Genomic DNA, 20,992 nt, shown 5'->3' on the forward strand with positions numbered 1-20,992 from the left:
CCAACCTCGAGAGAGGATAAAAGTTAATAAATTAACAGCTGACAGCATCAATTTGCCGGAGTCCAAATGCAGCCCCAGCAGCAAGGAGCTCCACTCCTGGCTCTACAACATCCCTGGCTTTGGGATATAAAATGGGCTCCTGTAAACAGAGGACAATTGAACTATCAATAAAAACTTGAGGTGAAATGCAGTGTTTCTGATGGTTTTTTAAACCCTGAATTTGAGTATTGTCTTTATTGCAAAATCAAACCTCCAGCCTGAACTGAACTCCCAGCTCCAGATTGAGCAACGTGATTTATGCATCATGAAAAAATTACTTAACATACAATAATCTTCTAGCACGGGGGAAAATATGCAACATCAAAACATGTTTTTTTGGAGCACGCTAATCCTTGGGTTTGACTTCCAGAATTCACTCTAAATACTTGATACTCCTCAAACAACTCGTGTGGCAGAGACAGAAGGTCAGGAACGCGGTGCCTGGTGTGTGATCTCAACCTACATTGCTCAAGTTTAGAAGCAGAGCTCTCCCTTCAGAGGCAAAATGAACAAGGACATACACAAACAGCTGAAAAATTATATACAGTTGGGAGAGGGAGATTTTTCCTGAAGGATTATCATAGCCTAAATATTTCTTTAAGCCCTACCCTACCAGTAGTTGACCCAATATTGTTGGAGATGATGCAGTTACTTAAAAATAGAATAATCCAGTCCACAACTGATGCAGAACAAGGCAGCCTCAAGTCTGGACCTGAACAAAATAGATTTCAGAGCTTTTTCTTCCTCTCCCTGTATTTTCTGCCTGCCTTCAGCAGAGTGGTGTCAAACATTTCAAGAGGAAAAGGTTGTCGATCGCCATTCAACTGGGAGAGCTCCTGCAGCCTGGTTTCTTATGGAAAAAGAATGAGTCAAGGAAGTGGGAGAAGAAAAAAAAGGTGCAAGACCGTACAAACACATTTTGCCAAGGAAAACAGAGCGGCAAAAATAGTGGCGAGAAGTTCTGGGAGGCTGACATCACACATTTCTGCTAACTATTGTCATGAAATAATTCAGATACCAACGTTTGCTGCATGTGACAACCACCACAAGCCACCTCCAACTCATCCCACCTGGGCTCACCGGGAATACTCCAACAGGGATAGATTTACATCCTAATATTGACTGAAAACTAAATCAGTATATTCCCTGAGATGCATTTAGAGATTGTTTTCCTTCAAGTCCATAGACTTTTATCCAGCCAGCCATGTGCTATTCCATGTATTTATCCAAGATGGGACACATCAAAGCTTTGAAGGAACTTGTGTGTGGACTCAGAGTATCCTTTCAATTAAGTCCTGTGCTCAGCAGAGCTAAATGGAGAGGAGATTGTAAAATAAAGCCTCCTGCCCCCATTTTCCATCTCAAAGCTTTACTCCTCGCTCTCCAGAAGCAGTTTGTGCCTATCCTTAGATCCTGTGTTGCAAGAATTATGATTCAGCTTCACTCTGAAAGGATCAGATTTCAACAGTTGCCTCATTTGAAATCAGGCTGGCGTGGAGACAATTTGGAGGGTTTTGTGTGGCAACAGCGGAAAGGCAAGATAAATATACAGGAAACACAAAAATAGGAGAGTTTCTGTCACTTTGCAGAAAATGAGACTTGTTCAGTTGAGGAAATCATTGTCCAGGCTGCTCTGGGGAGGGACATGGGAAGTGCCACCTGCAGAAGGTCAGAGCAGGGATGAGCAACTTCTAAACCTCCAGTGCAGGAAACTTTACCCAGAGCTGTGACAAATCAGGATTTTACTCAGCACTGAGAGCCGTGGCAGGATGAGGCCTGCACAGTCTCTGTCCTGGGATGTTTGTAACTTATGTTTTCTTTATTATAAAGATGCTTTTGTTCTGCACTTCAACATCTGGTCTAGTGCACTTCATTCCTCTGTGCTTTTGGAAAATATGCTGTGGTCACTGAGCATGTTTAATACATTGCTAAAATATGTCACATGTGGAGAGAGCAGGGCTTGCCTCCACTGCTATCCACCTAATGGCCAAATCCTTGGAATCTTACAGTAAAAGAGTAATTAACAACAGCTCTGGAGCATGGAAAATTCCTGTTATTTTTTTTTTTTTGACAAATAAAAATAAGCTGATGTTTTCAGTCAGCTGTGATAACCAGTAACTACTCTCTTTTGGGAATTACCCCAACTCTACATCCACAGGCTTGTTAAAAATTAGCTCTGTGCACAGGGCTTCCCATGGGTCACATAGCTCCTCCTGAACTTTGGAATAAAAATGGAATTTCCTGAATTTCCCTTTGCTACCAGTAGAGGATTGCTTGCAAAACAAAATAGTGAAAAGCAATATTAACTCATGACTTTTTTTAACCACCTTGCTACTGGGAAAGGCTCAGGAGACAAAAAATGCCCAACCTTTATTTGAAATTTTTTTTTGTTCAAATGGTGATAAAACCATTATTAAAACCTGACTACACTCAAGGAACAGTGGGAAGAGGGACAGAAAGCAACACATCCCTCTTGGAATTTTAATTATATGTAACCCAAGAATCTCTGTGTTTATCTCTGTTCTGCTTGACCAGTGAGATCTGTCAGTGCCTTGAAACCTGTGAACAAGCCTGACTGCAGCTTCCAGCACAACAGCAGCCTGAGAACAGGGAAAGCCTCCACTTCCCAAACTTACCTCCAGTTAAAACAATTCCACATCTATGGAAATGGCTTTGAACAGCCCTAAATCACTGGTCAAAATAGGAATAAAAAGCACAATTCACAAAGTACATTATAGTAGCTGGATTTCACAACAGCTCCACATCCTTCTGTCATAACCCATCTTTGTTTTTTTCTCAGCTTGCACAGGGCAAATTTTTAAACTTTATTTTATAAAAGAAAAGCCCAGATAGAGCACAGATCCCCAGAATATTTATGTCAGCAGGTACAGAACTTCCCAGAGCTTCAAACTTTCATTTTGAAGCAATGGCCACCTGGTTTAACCCATTTTACCACTGATACATACATACACAGAAACAAAGGGGTTTAGCCAGAAAAAACAGCAGGAAAAAAAAGAGGAATTTTGATGAAAAACTAAGAGTTTGCTGGTCACTTGGGTATTGCAGCATGCATCCAGCACCTGGGCTAGTGGAAGGTGTCCCTGCCCACGGAATTAGACAATCTTTAAGGTCCTTTCCAACCCAAATCATTCCATAATTTATGATTTAATGCCTGACAGTGCTGCCACACTGGGCCTGAGGTGAAAGCAAAGGTTTGTGCACCTCTCAAGGCTGACACTCCTGTTATAAATTCATTTCCTGAGGCAGCACAATTCTGGTGGAATTATTCCCAGGTATCTGACAAGTCTCTGCACGAAGCTGTACGAACATTCCCAGCTAGCACTTCCAAGAGCACACACACTGCCACTGAGAGGATCCAGCAAAATGCTCCTCTCTTCCCGCCTCCTTCCCGTGCAGAAACTCAAATATTTGATGCCAAAAGTGGAGGATTAAGGAAAACACAGTCACTGAGAGCTTTCAGGTCCAAGCTACTACAGCCCCAGTCACTGTTCAGCTGGGAGAGTAAATTAAATTACTGACACTTCTCCAAATCGGGATTAAAACATTCCCTGGGTTAATACAAACCGTCTCTAATCCAGCTAAGCACAACAAATACTGCACCTTTCTCATTTTTCTTTTCTTTCTCATGTTTCAGTTCCAGCCTTTTTAACTGAGACACTTCCAGCTCCAGGGCTTTGCCAGGAATGGAATGCTGACCTTGGGCAGCTCATTACTTCTGGGGAGAAATCCTGTCCTGTCAAGCTGTCTGAAACCAGGCTCACTAAAAAACAACAACAGGAAAATCAAGCATCCCATGCTTTCATGGCAATTTTATGTGCTCCAGGTTAAAAAGTTGGTGGGTCTCACTAAATTAAGAGCTGTGTTTGCCCTGAAAATGAGGAATGTAAGTCAGGAAAAGTGGATTTAGGTGGCAAATAATCCTAAACTGCCCTCCAAGCTGAAGAAACAGACTCCCAAGACATCAAGGAGAATTGAACACTGCTGGTGAAGCAGAATATCAGTATTTGTTCCACACCCCTTTTTCCCAACCATCACTGAGGCAGTCTGTAAATTAAACTGAACACGAGGCAGGTATTCTATAAGAGAAAAACAGATCAGAGCAAAACCTAATTAATTTTCACAGCGTACCATGACTAATCTTAGCATATATGGTACTGGAATAGCAATCACTGAGTACAAATGAAAACAGTGTTGAACCCTGTCCTATTTTTAATCAGATGAAAGCCACAAACCCAGCCATGCTTCTGCTTAGTGCTGCGTTTTCTTCTACCCTGATGGTTTTTACAGCTGGAGAAATGGCTACTTCCAGCATTACTGTGCTGTAAAAAATGACTGCTCCTTATACTTCTGGGATTACAGTGGAGTGTGTCACTGAAAAGGAGGTGGTGGAGGCAAGACAACATTTCTTGGGACATTTAACCCTTCCTGAGCTGTATCAGATCCTCCGAGTGAAGACGCGCTTTGAAATTCTTGAATTTCCGTGGTATCAAACTGTATTTGCAGAGTTCTGTAGGAAACCAGTGGCAGAGAAGAAAACAAAACAAATTCCAAATTCAAAAATTTAAATGGTGCCAGACAATTTTCTTAATGCTATTTGAAGGCAACATATGAGGGCAGATATTTCCCCTGATTAATTCTGCCCTACAGGGCTCACAAAAGCTGTTCTGCACAAAGAGCAGCTCCCAGTTCAAAGACTTTCCTCATTTACCAGCGATTTTTTTTTTAATGCATTAAATAAAAACACTGTTAGTCACATTTTAGCCTGGACATTTTCATATTTGCAATGAGAGCCTGGAGTGTGGAAATGGAATAATTAACCCTGATTTGCTAAGCCCAGTTTTTAGCTAGGTCAGCATGCAATATATCATTACAAAACCCAGATTTATTTTGTAACAGAGAAAGGTGCAAGATCTCTCTGCTATCTTCCACTTCTCTTCACTCAGTTTCCCACTTGGAAAAGCAAGAGAAAGGTGGAAGTGGCAGTCAAACTGTTTAAATGCCTTTTCCCTTTGACAAATACTCAACACCATATGCTTTATCTAAGAAATAACCTGCTGAGAGGGGAAATGTCCAAGAGACCCCCTCTTGAAGAATATTTCTTGAAAGCAAAGCTGGTATTTCAAAGGAAGGCATCTCAAAGCACCTTCTTGCTTATTTCCCAATGGAAAAATCAGGATACTCCTCTCTTGCTGGCCATTTCTCCCTGACACACTCACACTGCCAACAAACCCTTCTGTGACTTCCTTTAGCCAAGCCAATCCAGCAGAATTCCAGCCTCCAATCCCAATGAAAATAAAGCACCACCAAGGGTGTGAGTTGGTTCCCCACTGGAAGCAGGCATGAGGAAAAGGACACACCTTTGGAGTGCTTCCCCGAAGGCCTCTTGGGTATTGACTCCTCCATGGAATGTGTGGATGTGTGGAGCACATTTTCCAAACTGTTACTGACGCTACTGATGGGGGTCTCCGACCTTGGAGTGACCTGGAACGAAAAGTACAAAAACCCATTAAAATAAACGCAGGGAACATACAAAGATCACACCTTCTCTGGAGTGAGGGATCCCCTGGGAAGGCACTCAGGAGAAGTTGGTTTCTCTTAAAACTGAGGGTGTTACTCCTGATATTCCCCAAGTAACAGTTCAGGGAAGTGGTTTAAGTCAGCAGCTATTCACAAACTGAGATTATCTTGGCTAATCTAAAAAGCTACTTACAGCATAATTCTTTTTTAAACAATAGTCACCCAGCAGTCAATTGGAGAGAGATTGCAAGACCTTTAACCTCTGCGCACCACATTTTAACTTTTCCACAAGAAAACTGGGGAAAAGGGCTCTTGGAAAATGTCATTTTTATGTTATGTCACTGTGTTGCTTTTGGGTGGGGTAGAGTTAATTTTCTTCATAGTAGCTGGAGTGAGGCTGGTTTGGATTTGTGCTGGAAGCTGTGGATAACTCAGGGATGTTTTGGTCGCTGCTGAGTATGGCTGACACAGCTGAGGCCATTTTGGGTCCTCACCTCAGCACAGAGGCTGCAGGAACACCAGGATTTGGGAGGGGACACCAGGATTTGGGAGGGGACACCAGGATTTGGGAGGGGACACCAGGATTTGGGAGGGGACACAGGCAGCTGAGTACACCTGATCCAAGGGCTATTCCAGGCCTGGGGCATCATGCTCGGTGTGGAAAGCTGGGGGAAGAAGGAAGCAGGGGACATTCAGTGACCCCAGTATTCCTCCCCAGTCACCATGTCCCGTGAGGTTCCCTGGGATGGCCAAACCCTGCCCATCAATGGGAAATGGGGAATTGATTCCTTTGCTCTGCTTGCATGTGTGGCTTTTGTTTTCCCTGCTAAATTGATCTTGATCTTAAGCTGGGAGTTCTCTGTCTTTCACTCTTCCCATTCTCTCCCCATCCCCATGTCAGGGGAGCAGGAGGTGGCTCCACGGGGCTCCATGACCTCTCCAGGGATGAGACTCGAGGCATTCCCAAGCATTTCCACAACAGATTGCAATGAAAAATTCTTATCAAAACCCTGATTTTCTTGTCTTTGCCATTTAATAACCTGTCCTGATCACATTTCAATGGAAACTTCTATACTAACAATGCCCAAGCAGAAGGTTGAAATATCAAGACAAAAAAAGGGTTTAAGAACCTTGAAGAGGAAAAAGATGTTTTAAAAAGGGAGTTCAGACCAATAAAAACGCTCCCTGTAACTACTCAGAGTAACTGTGTGACTTGAAATACAATTGTTACATCTGGAATCAACCTGAACTGCTGGTAGGGAGAGCTGTAATTAGAATTCCATATGGATTTTAGCCTGGCACAAATCGCAGGAGAAAATGTGCATCTTGCCATAACAAAATTAGTTCTCCTTCACTCAGGGTAACTCAAAACCAGCAGCTCCAGGTCCCTGTAAGGGAAAAGGCTCCCTCAGACCTTGCTAACTTGACACAGTGCCCTGAGCTGGGACAATTTCTGCTGAAAACAATACTTTGCACACCCTCCCATTCCACGTTGCCGTCAGTCAGCACACACAATGCAAGTCAGAAATAGCACAGCCCCACTCCATACAATTACCTATTGTAAGCTCCATTTTAAGACTGACATTTATAGATTTATACACACTTTAAGGCAGTAGAACAAGTGAAAGGCTCTGTATACTTGACATCCATTAAAAAGCTTCTATGTGTAAAGAAATCAATCCAGAATGGCAGATGGATGTCAGGAAAAAAGAGGGTTACAGGTAGCTGCTTTCCTTTTCAGCACTACTTCTTGACAAAGAAAATAAAGTTTATTTAATAGTTATAAATGCAAAAGTATTATATTTATCTAATTATACACTATTTCTTCAGCACAGCTTCCCACCAATAACAAAACTTAACACCAAGCTTTCCCTTAGAGCAACCACTAAACTCTCAGCTTGGCGGGAGGGTGGGGAAGAGTTTAAATTTCCTTTGCCAAAGTCAGTCTTTAGCTGAGCTTATCTCACACAGCCTCTCTCCTGGAGCTCATTAAACTCTCCCTCCAGCCCAGGGCTGCTGGGAGGAAGTTCCAGAGGGCTGAGCACCATCCTCCTGGCAAAGGGACAGCGCAGAGGAGCAAGCTGGGAAAGGAGCTCCGGCGGGGCTGCGTTATCCTGGCCAACCAGGTTCCAAATATTCGGAATAATCAGAAATATAAACACTCAGAATGATTGAAGCTGTGTAAAAGCAGCCACACAGCTCCAGAAAATCTCTGAACAAGCAGTTTGTTACAATTTATTGCCTCTTATCTTGTATTCCCTCCTCTCCACTCTCCTTACAACAAGCATCGCGTGCAGCTTATAATTTGCATTTTGTTTATACATAACCTCCATTTTTTTTCCATAAAGATTTAATTTTCCTAGACTTGCTAAGGATTAATTTAGCCCATATGTCTTGTCTGCCTGAGCTCATACTATCTGATCCCGTCGCACATCAAAGCAGTTCCAAATTGGCCTAGAAAAATCACAAAGCTCTGATTAGTTCCAAATGGAGCACTTTGTTAGGGAGCTGAATGGTGTTAGAACCACTGAATCCCACTGCTTAAAACTTCCATTCCAAATTTTGAAATAATTTTTTCCACTGACTTAAACATCATGATACTGCAACGGTTTGGATTTGTTTAGGGAAAGTGAAATAATGAGAAGTGGTTTGCAAATCAAAGTTTTCGTTCCAAAATAGAAACAGCTTTTTTTTTTAATGCTTCATTCTTTTTTTTTTATTTTTTAAACTTGAGGCCAAGCCAAAGAGAGGAACAATAACCCATCAGCTCAGAACTGCAAGAGATACTGTACTGGGAGCGTTGGGAGAAACACTGGGAAAAGCTTTACAGGAAGGACCTGTCCAAATTCAGCATCAAGTAAATTCAGGAAGGAGAGATCTCCATATCTGAACACTCCTGAAATCCCTGCTTTGCACTCAGCACAAACAGCTACCCAGGAGAAACTGGATTTGGAATAAAGAACAAGGCATTCCAGGGAGATAAAGGTTTGGAGAAGCAGGGAGCAAATGGCTTTGGACCTTTTAGGAGCTGTAACATCTCTGAGAAAGCCATGATGCCATTAAGGAATAAACATCTGCAGCTTCAGAACTGTTCAAGGCTTGTTTTCTGAGGCAGTAACAGGCCACAGTGAAGATGGACAAGTTGACATCAGAGGAACCAGGAATGTTCAGGCCATACATCATAACAAACCACAGCAGTGACATTTTATAAATGGAGGAAAAAAACACATGAATCATTCAAGGTCTAAGTAAAAACAGCAATAGACCTTTGAATAAAAGACTGGCTTTTTCTACAGAAATTACTTGAGAACATCAGCAGGAACAGTCCATAAAGAGAAATCAAAACTAGCAGCAAGGCCAGAGTTAAACATTTTGCCTGATTTTACCCCCAGCACAGCATTTCCTGGAGGGCCAGGGAGAAGGAAAACCCTCTGATGCACCTCTCCATGGTTTCACTGCATTGTTCAGGAATTCTTTCCAGTGGCCTGAAGGCTCCTTCAATGCCTCCAAAGCTGCAAGTGGGTGCAGAAAAGATCCTTCAAACTATTTTTACTCCACTCTGCTGTTGGATCTTTGATTAGAGCAAGCTGGTCTAGAGGAAGGTGTTCCTGCCCAGGGCAGGGGGTTGGAATGAGATGAGCTTTAAGGTCTCTCCCAGCCTTGGTGATCCTGGGATCCTTTGATCTGCTCCCTCCACAGCAAAGCATCTGGCTCACAGATGGACTTTTGATTTTCCAGATGCAAACCCTGCTGTCTCCTGCATTTCAAGTTAAAGCCAGAATTGAAAATAACAAAGAAAATTGATCACTGCTTAGTGACTGAGGCTCAGAGTGAATTCTTTTCTGCCTCATTCCCTATTGTAATGATGACAGCATCAAAACTGGTATCAGCTACTGAAAAGTGGATCCTTCCCAACACAGAATATTCAGAAGGATCACTAAATGCTGCCCTCCAGTCCTCCACCCCCAGGAGTTACCAGGAAGAGAAACAATTGCTTTGACCCAGGGGTTGATGACAAACGTGCCAAGGGAACTGAATTTGTTGCTAGAATTCTGCCATCATCACATTTTTCCCATTTTCACCTGTCATCATCCAAACCCAACCTTTTTTCCCCCAGAGTGCAGTGATAGGTTGGCCCTAATGATCTCAAAACTGTTTTCCAACCTAGTTAATTCTGTGATTTCCTTCCCAGCACCAGAGAGGTCCTGACAGACCCAGATCTTCTTGGGACAGTAAAAGCAGCTCTAGAAAACTCTCCTAAGCTCTCAATTCATTAAAAAGAACACAAGAAAATAAACCCAGGTACTTTTCACAGGTGGTGCTGCTCTTTCAGCCACTGCTGCCTGAAGTGGCTCTGTCCCAGCCAGTGGGAGCCACTATGGAAAATGGGAAATCTGGGAAGCTGGGTAACTGTTAGCTTTGCTAACCCTGAATACAGCAAAGTCTTTCATAAAAATAACAGGACTGATAGGAGTCAAACTTAATGTGGTCTGAGTTTTACCAAAACAGCAATCATCTGTTCCTTTGGAAAATAAACAGCACAGAAAATACATGGTTTAATAGCAAAGTATTTGCTGACTTAGTTTGAAGTGGAGCCAAAAACACTAAAAAAAATAAATAAAAAAAAATCAACACAGCCATTACCCAAAGCACCACAGACACATGGAACAATGATACAGGATCCAAGAGAACAAAATATGAATTTCTATATCTGGTTAGGTAAGAAGTTTAGGTCATGTATTACACAGGAAAAGCAAACAATATACAGGAGCAATGAGTGAGTTAAGTGATGTCCTGGAGCTCCCAGCCACACAAACACATTCTCCCATTGATCAGATAGGAAAGCTTTTCCATGTTTGCAACAATGGCCAATGATAAATTGAGAGTCCCACAGAGAAATGCTTCTGTCCATACTGGCTTTTGAATTCTCCTTTTAAAAAGGATTTTTTTAGCCATAAACTGCCTTCCAGGAGCAGGTAACATGTATGAGTGAGCTCAGGAATTGGAACAGTGATTCCAGGGGGTAAAAACCACTCAACTCCTGTCCTGCCAGGTTCATATTACTGAGTATTAACAGCAGCTTATTTGAGGTTAACACCAAGGTCTTTAACATGGTGCAATCCCGCTGGCAACAATGCTCCAGGAGAAGTTTGATGGCAAGGACACGCCCCTGCGAGCTCAGGCCAGTTCCCACCAAAGGGGCAAACTCAGGTTTTTAAATAATTTGAATAAAAATGTATTGCTAACACTCAGTCTGACACCACCTGATTGTTCATCAGGCTAAATCCAAGTCGGAGACAAAAGCAACTAATGTGGGGATGTGGAATTCCAAATCCACTGAGACAAGCCCAGGAGGGGCAGGACTGAGCAAACACCTTCCTCTTGGTAGTAACAAGTCAGTCTCGTGAAACCACTGCCTCAGGCACCAGTCCTGCATTTACTCACATATCCAAACACCTGACTCTTCTACCAGAAGAAGAAAATTCCACCCTCCTTTGGTAGATTCAGGCTCTTCCATGAGGATGTTTAAGAAATACTCACAAACAACCCCCACTTCCCAATACCCAGTGAAGTGCTCACCACTTAAATTTACACATGTTTAGTTGTTTTGTTGGACTGGGACGTGGATGCAGCTGGAAGTGTTTGGTTTGTGTTAAAATTCAAGCAGTTCCAACAGTCAAAATAAGCTGTAAGAGCCAGGTGCCTCCATGTTTCAACAGCTACAAAATACACCTTTTCTCCTAGAGGAGGAACAAAGGGTGAAGAGGCAATTCACAGGGAAATGGGATAATGGATAATAGATCAGATGGTTTTGTCCTGGGAGACCCTCTGGAATGAAATGAGGCATGTGGTACTTAAACACTATGGGACAATCACGCACCTGCTCCGAGGCTCCTTATGAATTCAGGAGAACAGATGGACCAAAATAAGTCTGGGCTGGATTTTACAGACTAATTTCCACTAAAACCCATTTGCTTAAAGAATTGTGAGCACTGTTAATAACAGGAACATAAATCTACCGTAGAGGTACTGGACTCATCAAATCTGAATTTTACAAACCAGTCATTCAAACCACCTCTAAATCAAAACAAATCCCTGCTTCTAAGCAGACCTTGGAACAGACACTGCTGTTCAACACCCCAGCACTGATGTACAAATGTGACCCTGTTTCCTCAGCTGATGCCACCAAAAACCAACCACCCCTATCTCTTCTGTGACAACTCACAAGAAATTATCTGACAGGTCAGAAATCCACCAAATTCTGTTTCTCCCTCCTTCTCCCCCTCAATATTCACTTAAGTAATGGATTGAGTGTAATAAAACTACTCAGAATCATGGAAGCACAGAGTCATGAAGGTTGGAAAGGACCTCAAAACCCCAAGTCCAGCCATGATCATCGCTAAATCATATCCCCAGGTGCCACATTCATGTGTTTTTTGAGCACTTCCTCGGATGGTGAATCCACCACTCCCTGGGCAGCCCATTCCAATACCTGAACACCCTTTCAATGAATATATTTCTAATTTCTAATTAATATCCTAATATCCAGCCTAAACCTCCCCTGGCCCAGCCTGAGGCCGTTCCCTCTCCTCCTGTCCCTATTCCCCACAGCTGTCCCCTCCTGGCAGGGAGCTGTGCAGAGCCAGAAATTACCCCTGATCCTCCTTTTCTCCAGGCTGAGCCCCTTTCCTCTCAATGTCCCTCTTTCTTCCACTTACAGTAATAAAAAATAAAAAAAAGACATTGGAGAAGATCTCATAATACACATGAAAAGTGTTCACTTTCACTATTTATCATCAGGACTTGGCAGATCTGTAATTAAAATTAAGATCTTGCTCTTAAGTAACTGATCTGATTATTTCTGGATCACTTCAGCTATTCATAAAACCCCTGAAAATCTGCATTAGCCTGAACACCTGTTAAAAGGTTTATCCCTTCCAATGCTGATTATTGGATAATTATCCCAATGGAATCAATGGAAAAATTCTGGTTCAGCATGAGGTAAGAGCGAGGAATTTAGAAGTTTGCACGGGGCTTGTAATGAGCAAAGAAACACAGATCTGAACCATATCAACATCCATTTGCTTGAATTAATACCCACTTCAAACCTCAGGAGGGAACAGCTTCAATTCAACTGACTTCAAGACTGAAGTCAAATTTGAGTGGAAGTGTGACAATGGTTCTTGTTCCACAGACAAATTAGATCCAGCATTTCTATAATAGATTCTGTGGGCTCTGAGAAATCTTATCTATATTCTTGGGACTAGATTTGCTTTTTTTAGGGATAAAAAGCACTCTGGAGCAAGTAAATGGAGAGTGGAGTGTTTGAATATTAAAGATGACAGAAGAAGCCCAGCTCTGCCCTGCCAGGAAGGGGCAGGGCTGTACCTACCGTCACTGAAGGTGACAGGACTTCAGTTTTAGCAACTCAAACATTTATAAACCCACTAAACCAAATGGTTAAACACTTCCAAACAAGGCTGCTGTTCAGCACCTTTGAAGTCAGCCCCTGGAATGCCTGTGAGGTGTGGTTAACTACTGCTGGCTCCACACAGGATCTGCTGCAGGATCTCCTCCAGCTCATGCACTGATTCTGTTAAAACAGTCTGGAGCTGGTACAGTCCAAAACATCCAACACCTTTCTACAGCAATCTTTATCCCACAAGAACCAGGCTCGCTTCAGTGTTGCTTCACCGACAACTAACAGTTACAAGGTAATTAGTAGAAAAAAGAGTAAATAAAAAAAGTGAAGTGAAATGCACTTTTAAAACAAAAACTTCATTCAGGTCATGCAAAAATAAATGGGAAAACAGTTTATGGAAAAAAACATCATCATTATTACCTCAACAAACATTTTTCTGGCTGCTCTGTTCCTGATGTTGCATGGTGCATTTCCCAAGCAAACTCCCTTAGGTTCCTAAATTCAAGTTCATCATGTAACATATGATTAGGCAAAGTGAATTTGGTGCTAATTAATACTGTTACTACCCAAGACCATTGTCTCCCAAGGATTCCTTTATATGCTGCTCTGGTTTGAAAGACAGGTGTTTGCTAAGGAAGGCAGGAGCCTCCTTTGAAATGGAAAATGTAAACCCCCTCCCTTTGAATTATTATAATTTTGAAATTAAAGGGCTCTCAAGCAAGATATGGGAATAGGAATAACAGTTCTTTACTAGGAAAATGAAAATAAAAATGCAGTAGTATGAAAAAACCCACTGAGAGAATCAGAATACAAGCTGACACTGCTGGTCAGGGTGTTGGTGTGATTAAATGGTGGCTGCAGTGCTCCTGCAGTGACAGATGTGGTTCTGTTGGAGCAATGATCCCAAAGAAGGGTGTAGTTTTCCTCTGAAGCTCCAGTGATGTAGATGGGTCCTGTTTTCCTCTGGGAATCCAGTGGAGAAAGGCTGCCTGTGGTGTTCCAAGTCTCTGATTATATCCAGGTCGGAATGCTTGGCTCCTCCCCCTGGGTGGAGCATCTCCCAGTGGGATAATGGAATTTTGTCAGTCCTGCAGGGAGGCCCAATGGCCCACTAACAGATTTCCCTTTGGGAGGAGGATGGGTGCAAGAGATAAAGAACACTATCACAGCTGGTTTTAATAGCTGGTAATAGACTACATCCTTTTTTACATCTTGCACTGCAACCAAAGACATGTACAGCTTGTTTCTGAAAATATTGAAGGTTTGAGATTGAACCATTTTATCACATTTCAGTTGAAACCATGAGTAAGAAAAGAGCCAGAAGGGGAAGCCTCATACTTTTAAAGTGGAATATCAAGAGGTGTGTGCAATCCCCCTTGCCAGGAGTACCCAAAAATTCTCAAAGGATGTGCAAAAGACACGCAGGGCTTGGCAATGTCATCAGCTGGAAGCTACGAGACCCATCCCTACAGCTCTTGAGGTTGGATTCATGTGGTTTGGAAAGTGAGATCATTCTGAGGTAGCAACTCCTGATACCAGTGACTAAACACCTCTAATCCCAGCCAGCAATTGCTCTCAACATGGTCATCTGCTGAATCCATGAAATACCCCCAAAGAGACTAAAAATTAAGTTTGTCATGATTTATCCCTATAAAGCTCAAAAAAAAGCCATAAAAAGCTGACATAGATCACTTAAGAGCTACACTGCTGTCTCTGTGCGGGTGACTCAGTTTCAGCCCATCAAGTAAGTGATGGTTTTTTATAACTCATCACTCCATTGGTGAAATAAAAATATCAGAATATTTCTCAATGGAGTTATGTCCATTCATGCTCCTAAGGCAAACAGTGCAGGCAGGTGAAGATGCTTGAAATGGATCCCTCAGAGCAACTCCATAGCTCCCAATACACAGCCTTGAGTTCTTTGGAAGTTTTAGAGGAGCCTATGGAATTAGCATGAGTGAAAAATAGTACCTTAAGCTATAAACTTGAAATAGCCATTGGTGCAGTATTTGGAAGCTGACTGGGCAGGAGCCCTCCTTCCCATTCACAAGATACCAGCCCAAAACAGCCACATAACCACGGGGTCACTGCCCCTCATTTCCCTTCAGCTGCAAACAAACTGCACTCAGGGTGGCTATTTCTGACCCTGGCTCTACAGCTGAACCCGCAAACAGATCAGAATCATCATCACAGAATCATGGAATGGTTTGGGTGGGAAGGGACCTTAAAGCTCATCTCATTCCAGCCTCTGCCATGGCTGCTCCAAGCCCTGTCCAACCTGGACTTGGACACTTCCAGAATCCAGGGGCAGACACAGCTTCTCTGGGCACCCTGTGCCAGGGCCTCCCCACCCTCACAGCCAAGAATTCCTTCCTAATATCTGATCTAAACCTACAGCTCATCACCCTGACTGCACTGAAGAGCTCTTGTCACAGCAGAGCAGGTGCTGAGTACTCAAAGCATTCTCGTTATTTCCCTGGTTTTACAGCACAATCTCAATGTGGAGATGAAACAACTCCAGGAAACCGAGTGACAGATTCATGAATAACTTCCCTAGCTCTGAAGTTCTGTCCTTAGAGTTACTGACAGTGGAGTTCTTGAGAGGGGAAGTCCATGCAGAGATTCATATGATGTCCAGCATCCATGTAGGTCACAGAATCCAAATTCAGATTTGTGCTTCCATCTGCCATCCACTCCAGCAGAGAATCACTGAGGTTGGAAAAGACTTCCAAGGTCATAAAGTTCAACCTGTGACCAATCTCCACCTTGCCCTCAGCCCAGAGCACTGAGTGCATCCAGGCCTTCCTTGGACACCTCCAGGGATGGGCACTCCAACTCTCCCAGGGCACTTCCAATTCCTGATCCCCCTTTCCATGGGGAAATTCCTGCTGCTGTCCACCCTGAGCCTCCCCTGGCCCAGCCTGAGGCCGTTCCCTCTCCTCCTGTCCCTGTTCCCCCCAGCTGTCCTGGGCAGGACCAGGAGCTGGACTCAATGATCTTTGTGGGTCCCTGCCAACTCAGGATATTCTGTAATTCCATCCTCACAGAGTCCAAGGCAATGTAGAGAGGGCAGCATTTTCCCTCCTGTTCATAAAACGTTCATTTTATACCATCAGGTAGAAACCATCAATCTAATAATTACTGACCTACTTAAAGCCAGCCACAGCCACCTTTTCCTGCAAAGTTAAGATTCAGGTAAGAAAAGAAGCATCTGAAAAAGCAAAAAAAAAATATATGGGCAGCTGTTTTAAGCCTCCTCCACAGCTGGCAACTGCAGGCAGCAAAAGGAAACAGCAAAAAGCAGTTTGCATCACTGACCATCTTCAGCTGTGTTCACCTATCCCAAAGCAACTTGAGGAATCACAAAATATTTACAGCAAATTTGTATCAACTATTCAGTCTCTTCACTGTTAAACACGATTTGATTTTGAGATATTTCACTGTTAAATGTGAAAGAGGAGATGGAAAAAGGATTGCAAGGTCCAATCCTCTGGAAAAAGTTATAGCTAATATCAGGTTGGGGCATATTTTAATAGGGCTGGCTAAGCAGAAGCAGCACATTCCCATTTGTTTCTGCAAGGAGAACAAAGAGCACTGCTCAGATTTCTGTTGTATCTCCCTGACTAAACAAGTTAACCATAAATCAGAAATTGTAACAGCAGGGCAGGTACAGTTACACAGGAGTTACACCCTATTCCCACTCTCCCAAGGGGAAAACTAGAGGATAACTCAGCCAGTTCACAAACAGCTCCCTGTTTGCCTCTCACATCCACGCCATCCCAGCTTCCTGAAGTTTTCCAGGACCTCAAATGGTGAGCATTTCTCCAGTTCCTTAAGGATGAGCTGAGAGAGGAGCAGAATTCCCCCATTTAACACCCAGCTTCCAGCCCCAGCTCAGTGTGGCTCACACTGGAGTAAAGCAACAGGAGCCATGAGAAAGTGCTGGCACCAGGGAGGGAATTCTCCAATTCCAAGAGGGAAGAGCAGCAGCCCAGGGTACTCACTTGCTCTCCACATCCACACTGGCTGGTTTTTTCTAGGTGATGGTTACAGCACAAGGATTGTCACAGCATCACTTGGTAACACCACAAGGACTCAGAATTTATTTGTGCATAATTAAACAGGGCTGAATGGAGAAAGACATTGTTTTTTCCACTTGCTTCATCCAACTCCTGCTTTAAGCCAACTGCTTACTCTAAAAGTAGCAGAATCACCCAGTTAAGAACAACCAAAAAAAAAAAATCTTAAGGGAATCTGCATCACTTCAAACAAAATGCACATTCAGAGACTGTGAAGGCAAAGTCACCTTTGTGTTCCCTCTCACTACTCTGTTCTTAGCAACCAAGATTCAACACAGATTTCTATAAAAATGTGCTTTTTAAAGAGACAACCCTTCAGTGAGCTCAGAAGAAAAGAAAAAATCAAACGATCCTGGCTGCCTTATTCCTGGCAGGAAAAATGGCAGGATGGATTCTCCGTCCATCTTAGATTGACATACATAGTGCCGGAGTTTTTCAGTTCCATAAATCCTGCAGCTCAGAAAGAAGACTCTCAAAAACCTTCTGACCTGTCTGATTTTATCTTTTATTTTTTTCTTTTTTGCTTGTCTTATTTTGGGGGAACTTGGATATGATTTACAGCCTTTCCTTTCTAACCCAGGGTCGCTGCATCATTTGAATAAGGAAAGCTGCAAGTAGTTAAGTATGTGAAAAGAAGCTTTTTTCTGGTTTTAATTATACCCTTCTGCATCCTGTGTGAAATATTCTTTCCAGTTGTATTTTATCCACATGGAGGTTTCACCTGAATGAAGAGGCTCTCCCATAACTTGCTCTTTCCCCTTATTACAGCAGGTTAGGGACAGGAACAAACAGGAAGGGAAGAATAATACCTCAATTTTACAAATCAGAGGTGCTTAAAGAAACATGAAATTGGAAGGGAATTTGTATTCAGAGGAAGATTTCTGTCTCAGTCTGGAATTGAGCGCTCAACTTAGTGAAATCTCTACTCAGCCCTCAGGAACAGCTTTATTTAGGATATTACTCCAATACAGGGCTTTTGACTGCTTTAAGGTATTCCCCAAGGTTACCCAAGAGCAGGGTAACGCATCATCCACTCATCCTCAAAGGTGCAGCCCGTTAACTTCTCACAAGCACCCTCTAAGCTGGTGCTTAGACTGAACTTTCAAGCGGGTTAAAATCGGGCAGAAAGACACTCTGACTCCCTAATTTGTAGCGGGCTGACAGCAATTAAGCAGTCACATATCTAATGACTTACAGCACATCTTAAAACGTTCCTGTTTGGCTTAACTGTTAGCAACTGAATGAAAGAACAGCAAGTTAATGACGGTGAACCCCGACACCAGGATCAATGCCCGAGGGATGCAGAGTGACAGAAAACGACAACGTTTCTTTTAGCTTAACACCAGCAACTCCAAATGTTTGCCATCACATCCGTCCAAACAAAACCCAGTCTCACCAAGATGCTTTGCCACTGGACAGCAACTCCTCCTTTCCAACTTTTTCCAGAGGGAACTTTCAAACAGATGCTTTTATCTAGAGATGCATTTATTTCTCTTCCTAAAGCTGATTTTCCATGCACTGGCAGGACTGTTCCCCCAGCAGATGCTTTGAGAAGCAATCAGGGAAGGCTTATATCGCTGCTGCTGATCTGCTTCTGAACCCCTTCTCATTTAAATGTCACAAGCTCGTAAAAACTCCATCCATCCTCTGCCTGTGCCCTCAGCTGACCATCCCCATCATCACCCGACTGCCAGCCTCTGAAGCTGCCATTTACACCGTGCTAGAGCACCGTTTAAAATGAGAGCCGAAGACACAGCCCGGTGCCATTCCAGCGTGCAAAAAGCAGGATACCCACCTTATGGCAGCCAGGATAGGTTGCCATGGTGTTGAGGGTAGAGGTGCTGGGATTTTTGCTGGTGCTGGCCATGAGACTCTGGATCTGGGTGAGCTCCTGCCTCAGCACCTGCTTCTGGTGGAAGCTGAACGCCGGGTGGTTGGATGCCATGGTGAAGAGCAACAGGAACTCATCCCCCGTGCGGCCCTCGTTGAGCTGCAGCCCGTAGTTGTTGATGACCGAGTCGATGTGGGTGAGGGTGCGGAACAGGACCCCGGCGGCCTCCCGGTGGGCAGAGCCGAGCAGGGCCAGGGACACCAGGAGTTTGCTGCGCACCACCTCGTCCGTCAGGTTGGTGAGGCTGCCCAGGTCGGCGGGGTTGTTGGCCTTGATCTCGGAGTCGCGAAGGGAGTGATAATCCTTGCGGGCCAGGTCCTCCAGGCAGGCGCCCAGGAAGCGCAGCTCCAGCGGGATGCACAGGTCCAGGAGGCCGCACAGGAACTCCACGCGCTGCGGGGAGGGCAGCTCGGAGAACCAGCGGTACACGCCGTCCCGCTGCAGCCGCGGGCACCGCTTCTCCACCATGGTGCCCCGCGCTGAGCACGCCCCGGCCGGGGCTCGCACACCCGGCCTGGGGCAGCCCCGGGCGGGCAGGGCCGGGCCGGGCCCCGCTGAGGGCGGCGCAGGCCCGAGCGCTGAGGCGCGGCCTGGCCGCGGGGTCCCCGCCCGCCGGCGGCCCCGAGGAGGCCGCTGCGCTCCCGTTCCTCCCTCACGGGGCGGCTCCTCCGTCCCTCCGGCGGGCGCCCGGTGCCTCCATCCCCCGGCCCCGCCGGGGCCGCCCCGCCGCCGCGACCGCGGGAAATAATCCCTCCCGGGCGGAGGGGCACGGAGCGGCGCGCACACCCCGCCGGCCGCTGCGCGCAGGCGGAGGGATCCCGCGGTGAGGAGGCTCGGCCGCGAGCGGAGCGGGAGGAACAGGGAGCGACGGGCGCCTTCGCTCCCGGCCTGACCCCGCGGCGGGACACGCCCCCCGCGCCGCTGATTGGCCGAGCCGCCCGCCCGCCCATGGTGATTGGCTGCGGCCTCGCTTCTCCCCGCCCCCTCCGCGCTCTCGGGAGAGGGGTCTCGGGGGCTTGTCAATCCTCCCGGTTTAGCCCCGCCCCTGGCGCTGATTGGTCGAGGAGTCGTTAAATAGGAGAGGGGCGGGAACGAGTGCCTTTTGTGTGTGGCCGCCCGCGGGTGCGGAGGGGCCGCGGCCGCAGCCGCCGCTGCCCCGGGGGTCTCTGAGGGGCGATGACCCCGCTCAGGGCACAGCTGTGCCTTGCCCTGCTCCCGCTGACCCCGCAGAGATGGAGGCTTTGGGCCTGGGGCTCCTGTCTTCGCCGCAGGGTTATGCCTGTGGGATGGAGAGGAGCCTCGGGATGAATCCTGACATCCCAAATCATGTGTGGGCACCTTCCTTCTGTCCTTCATTGCCGCTGCATTTTAAGTCTGTCCCCCTGCTCAAAGAGCGCTGTCCGTGCTCTTTGCTGCTTCCACTGTGGGCAGGAGGTGCCTTTTCCCTGCCTTTTCAGTCAAAACACCTCATTCCAGCCACGAGGAGCCTATGGAGCAGGAGAGGGAATGGCTGCGATGCTCTCCTTCCTCAGCCGTTGTTTTAGGATAACAAAGAGCCTCAGGGATGCAGCCTGGGCTGCTGCTGGGTGCTGATGCCAAAACCCCGATGAAGCTTTTGGCATCGGCGCTTCCCTGAGCCGCCACCAACCCAACCCACAGCCAGTTTGGCACCTGACTCCGGATTGTCTTTAAATACAGTGTGGAAACAAAAGAGACACCAAAGACCTCTCAACATGATCATTTTTTCGCCCCCCCACGTTCCCACTCTCCATTCTAAACTGTGATTCTGGCTGACAGCGATGTAGCAATGCACATTTTCTAGCAGGGTTGTTGGCTGCAGATTTGCACGGGCGGCCAAGGGGCGGACACGATTTCTGTTTTTCATGGTGTTTTTCCATGGCACTCGGCTGTTTGGCTGTGGTAGCCCAGTAGCCAGACTGCACATCAGCTGGATAAATGACATGGGTGAAGACCTTTAACTGGGACAAGCCAGGAATAACAATTTTAAATGCAACCTCAGGC

The 20,992-nt window shown here is 45.3% G+C and overlaps 1 protein-coding gene across 1 annotated transcript in view; it reads right to left on the reverse strand.

Moving 5' to 3' along the window:
* Nucleotides 1–19,868, reverse strand: part of ZCCHC14 (zinc finger CCHC-type containing 14) — a 49,887-nt gene extending 30,019 nt beyond the window's left edge. The window contains exons 1-2 of the mRNA XM_058845616.1: nt 18,875–19,868; nt 5,418–5,541 (exon numbers count right to left, since the gene is read on the reverse strand). Of these exons, the coding sequence (XP_058701599.1) occupies nt 5,418–5,541; nt 18,875–19,438 (688 nt within the window). The 5' untranslated portion in view covers nt 19,439–19,868. The remainder of the gene's footprint in view (nt 1–5,417; nt 5,542–18,874) is intronic.
* Between the last annotated feature and the right edge of the window lie 1,124 nt (nt 19,869–20,992).

This window comes from Poecile atricapillus, chromosome 10, assembly GCF_030490865.1.
Source record: "Poecile atricapillus isolate bPoeAtr1 chromosome 10, bPoeAtr1.hap1, whole genome shotgun sequence".
Taxonomy (NCBI): Eukaryota; Metazoa; Chordata; class Aves; order Passeriformes; family Paridae; genus Poecile; species Poecile atricapillus.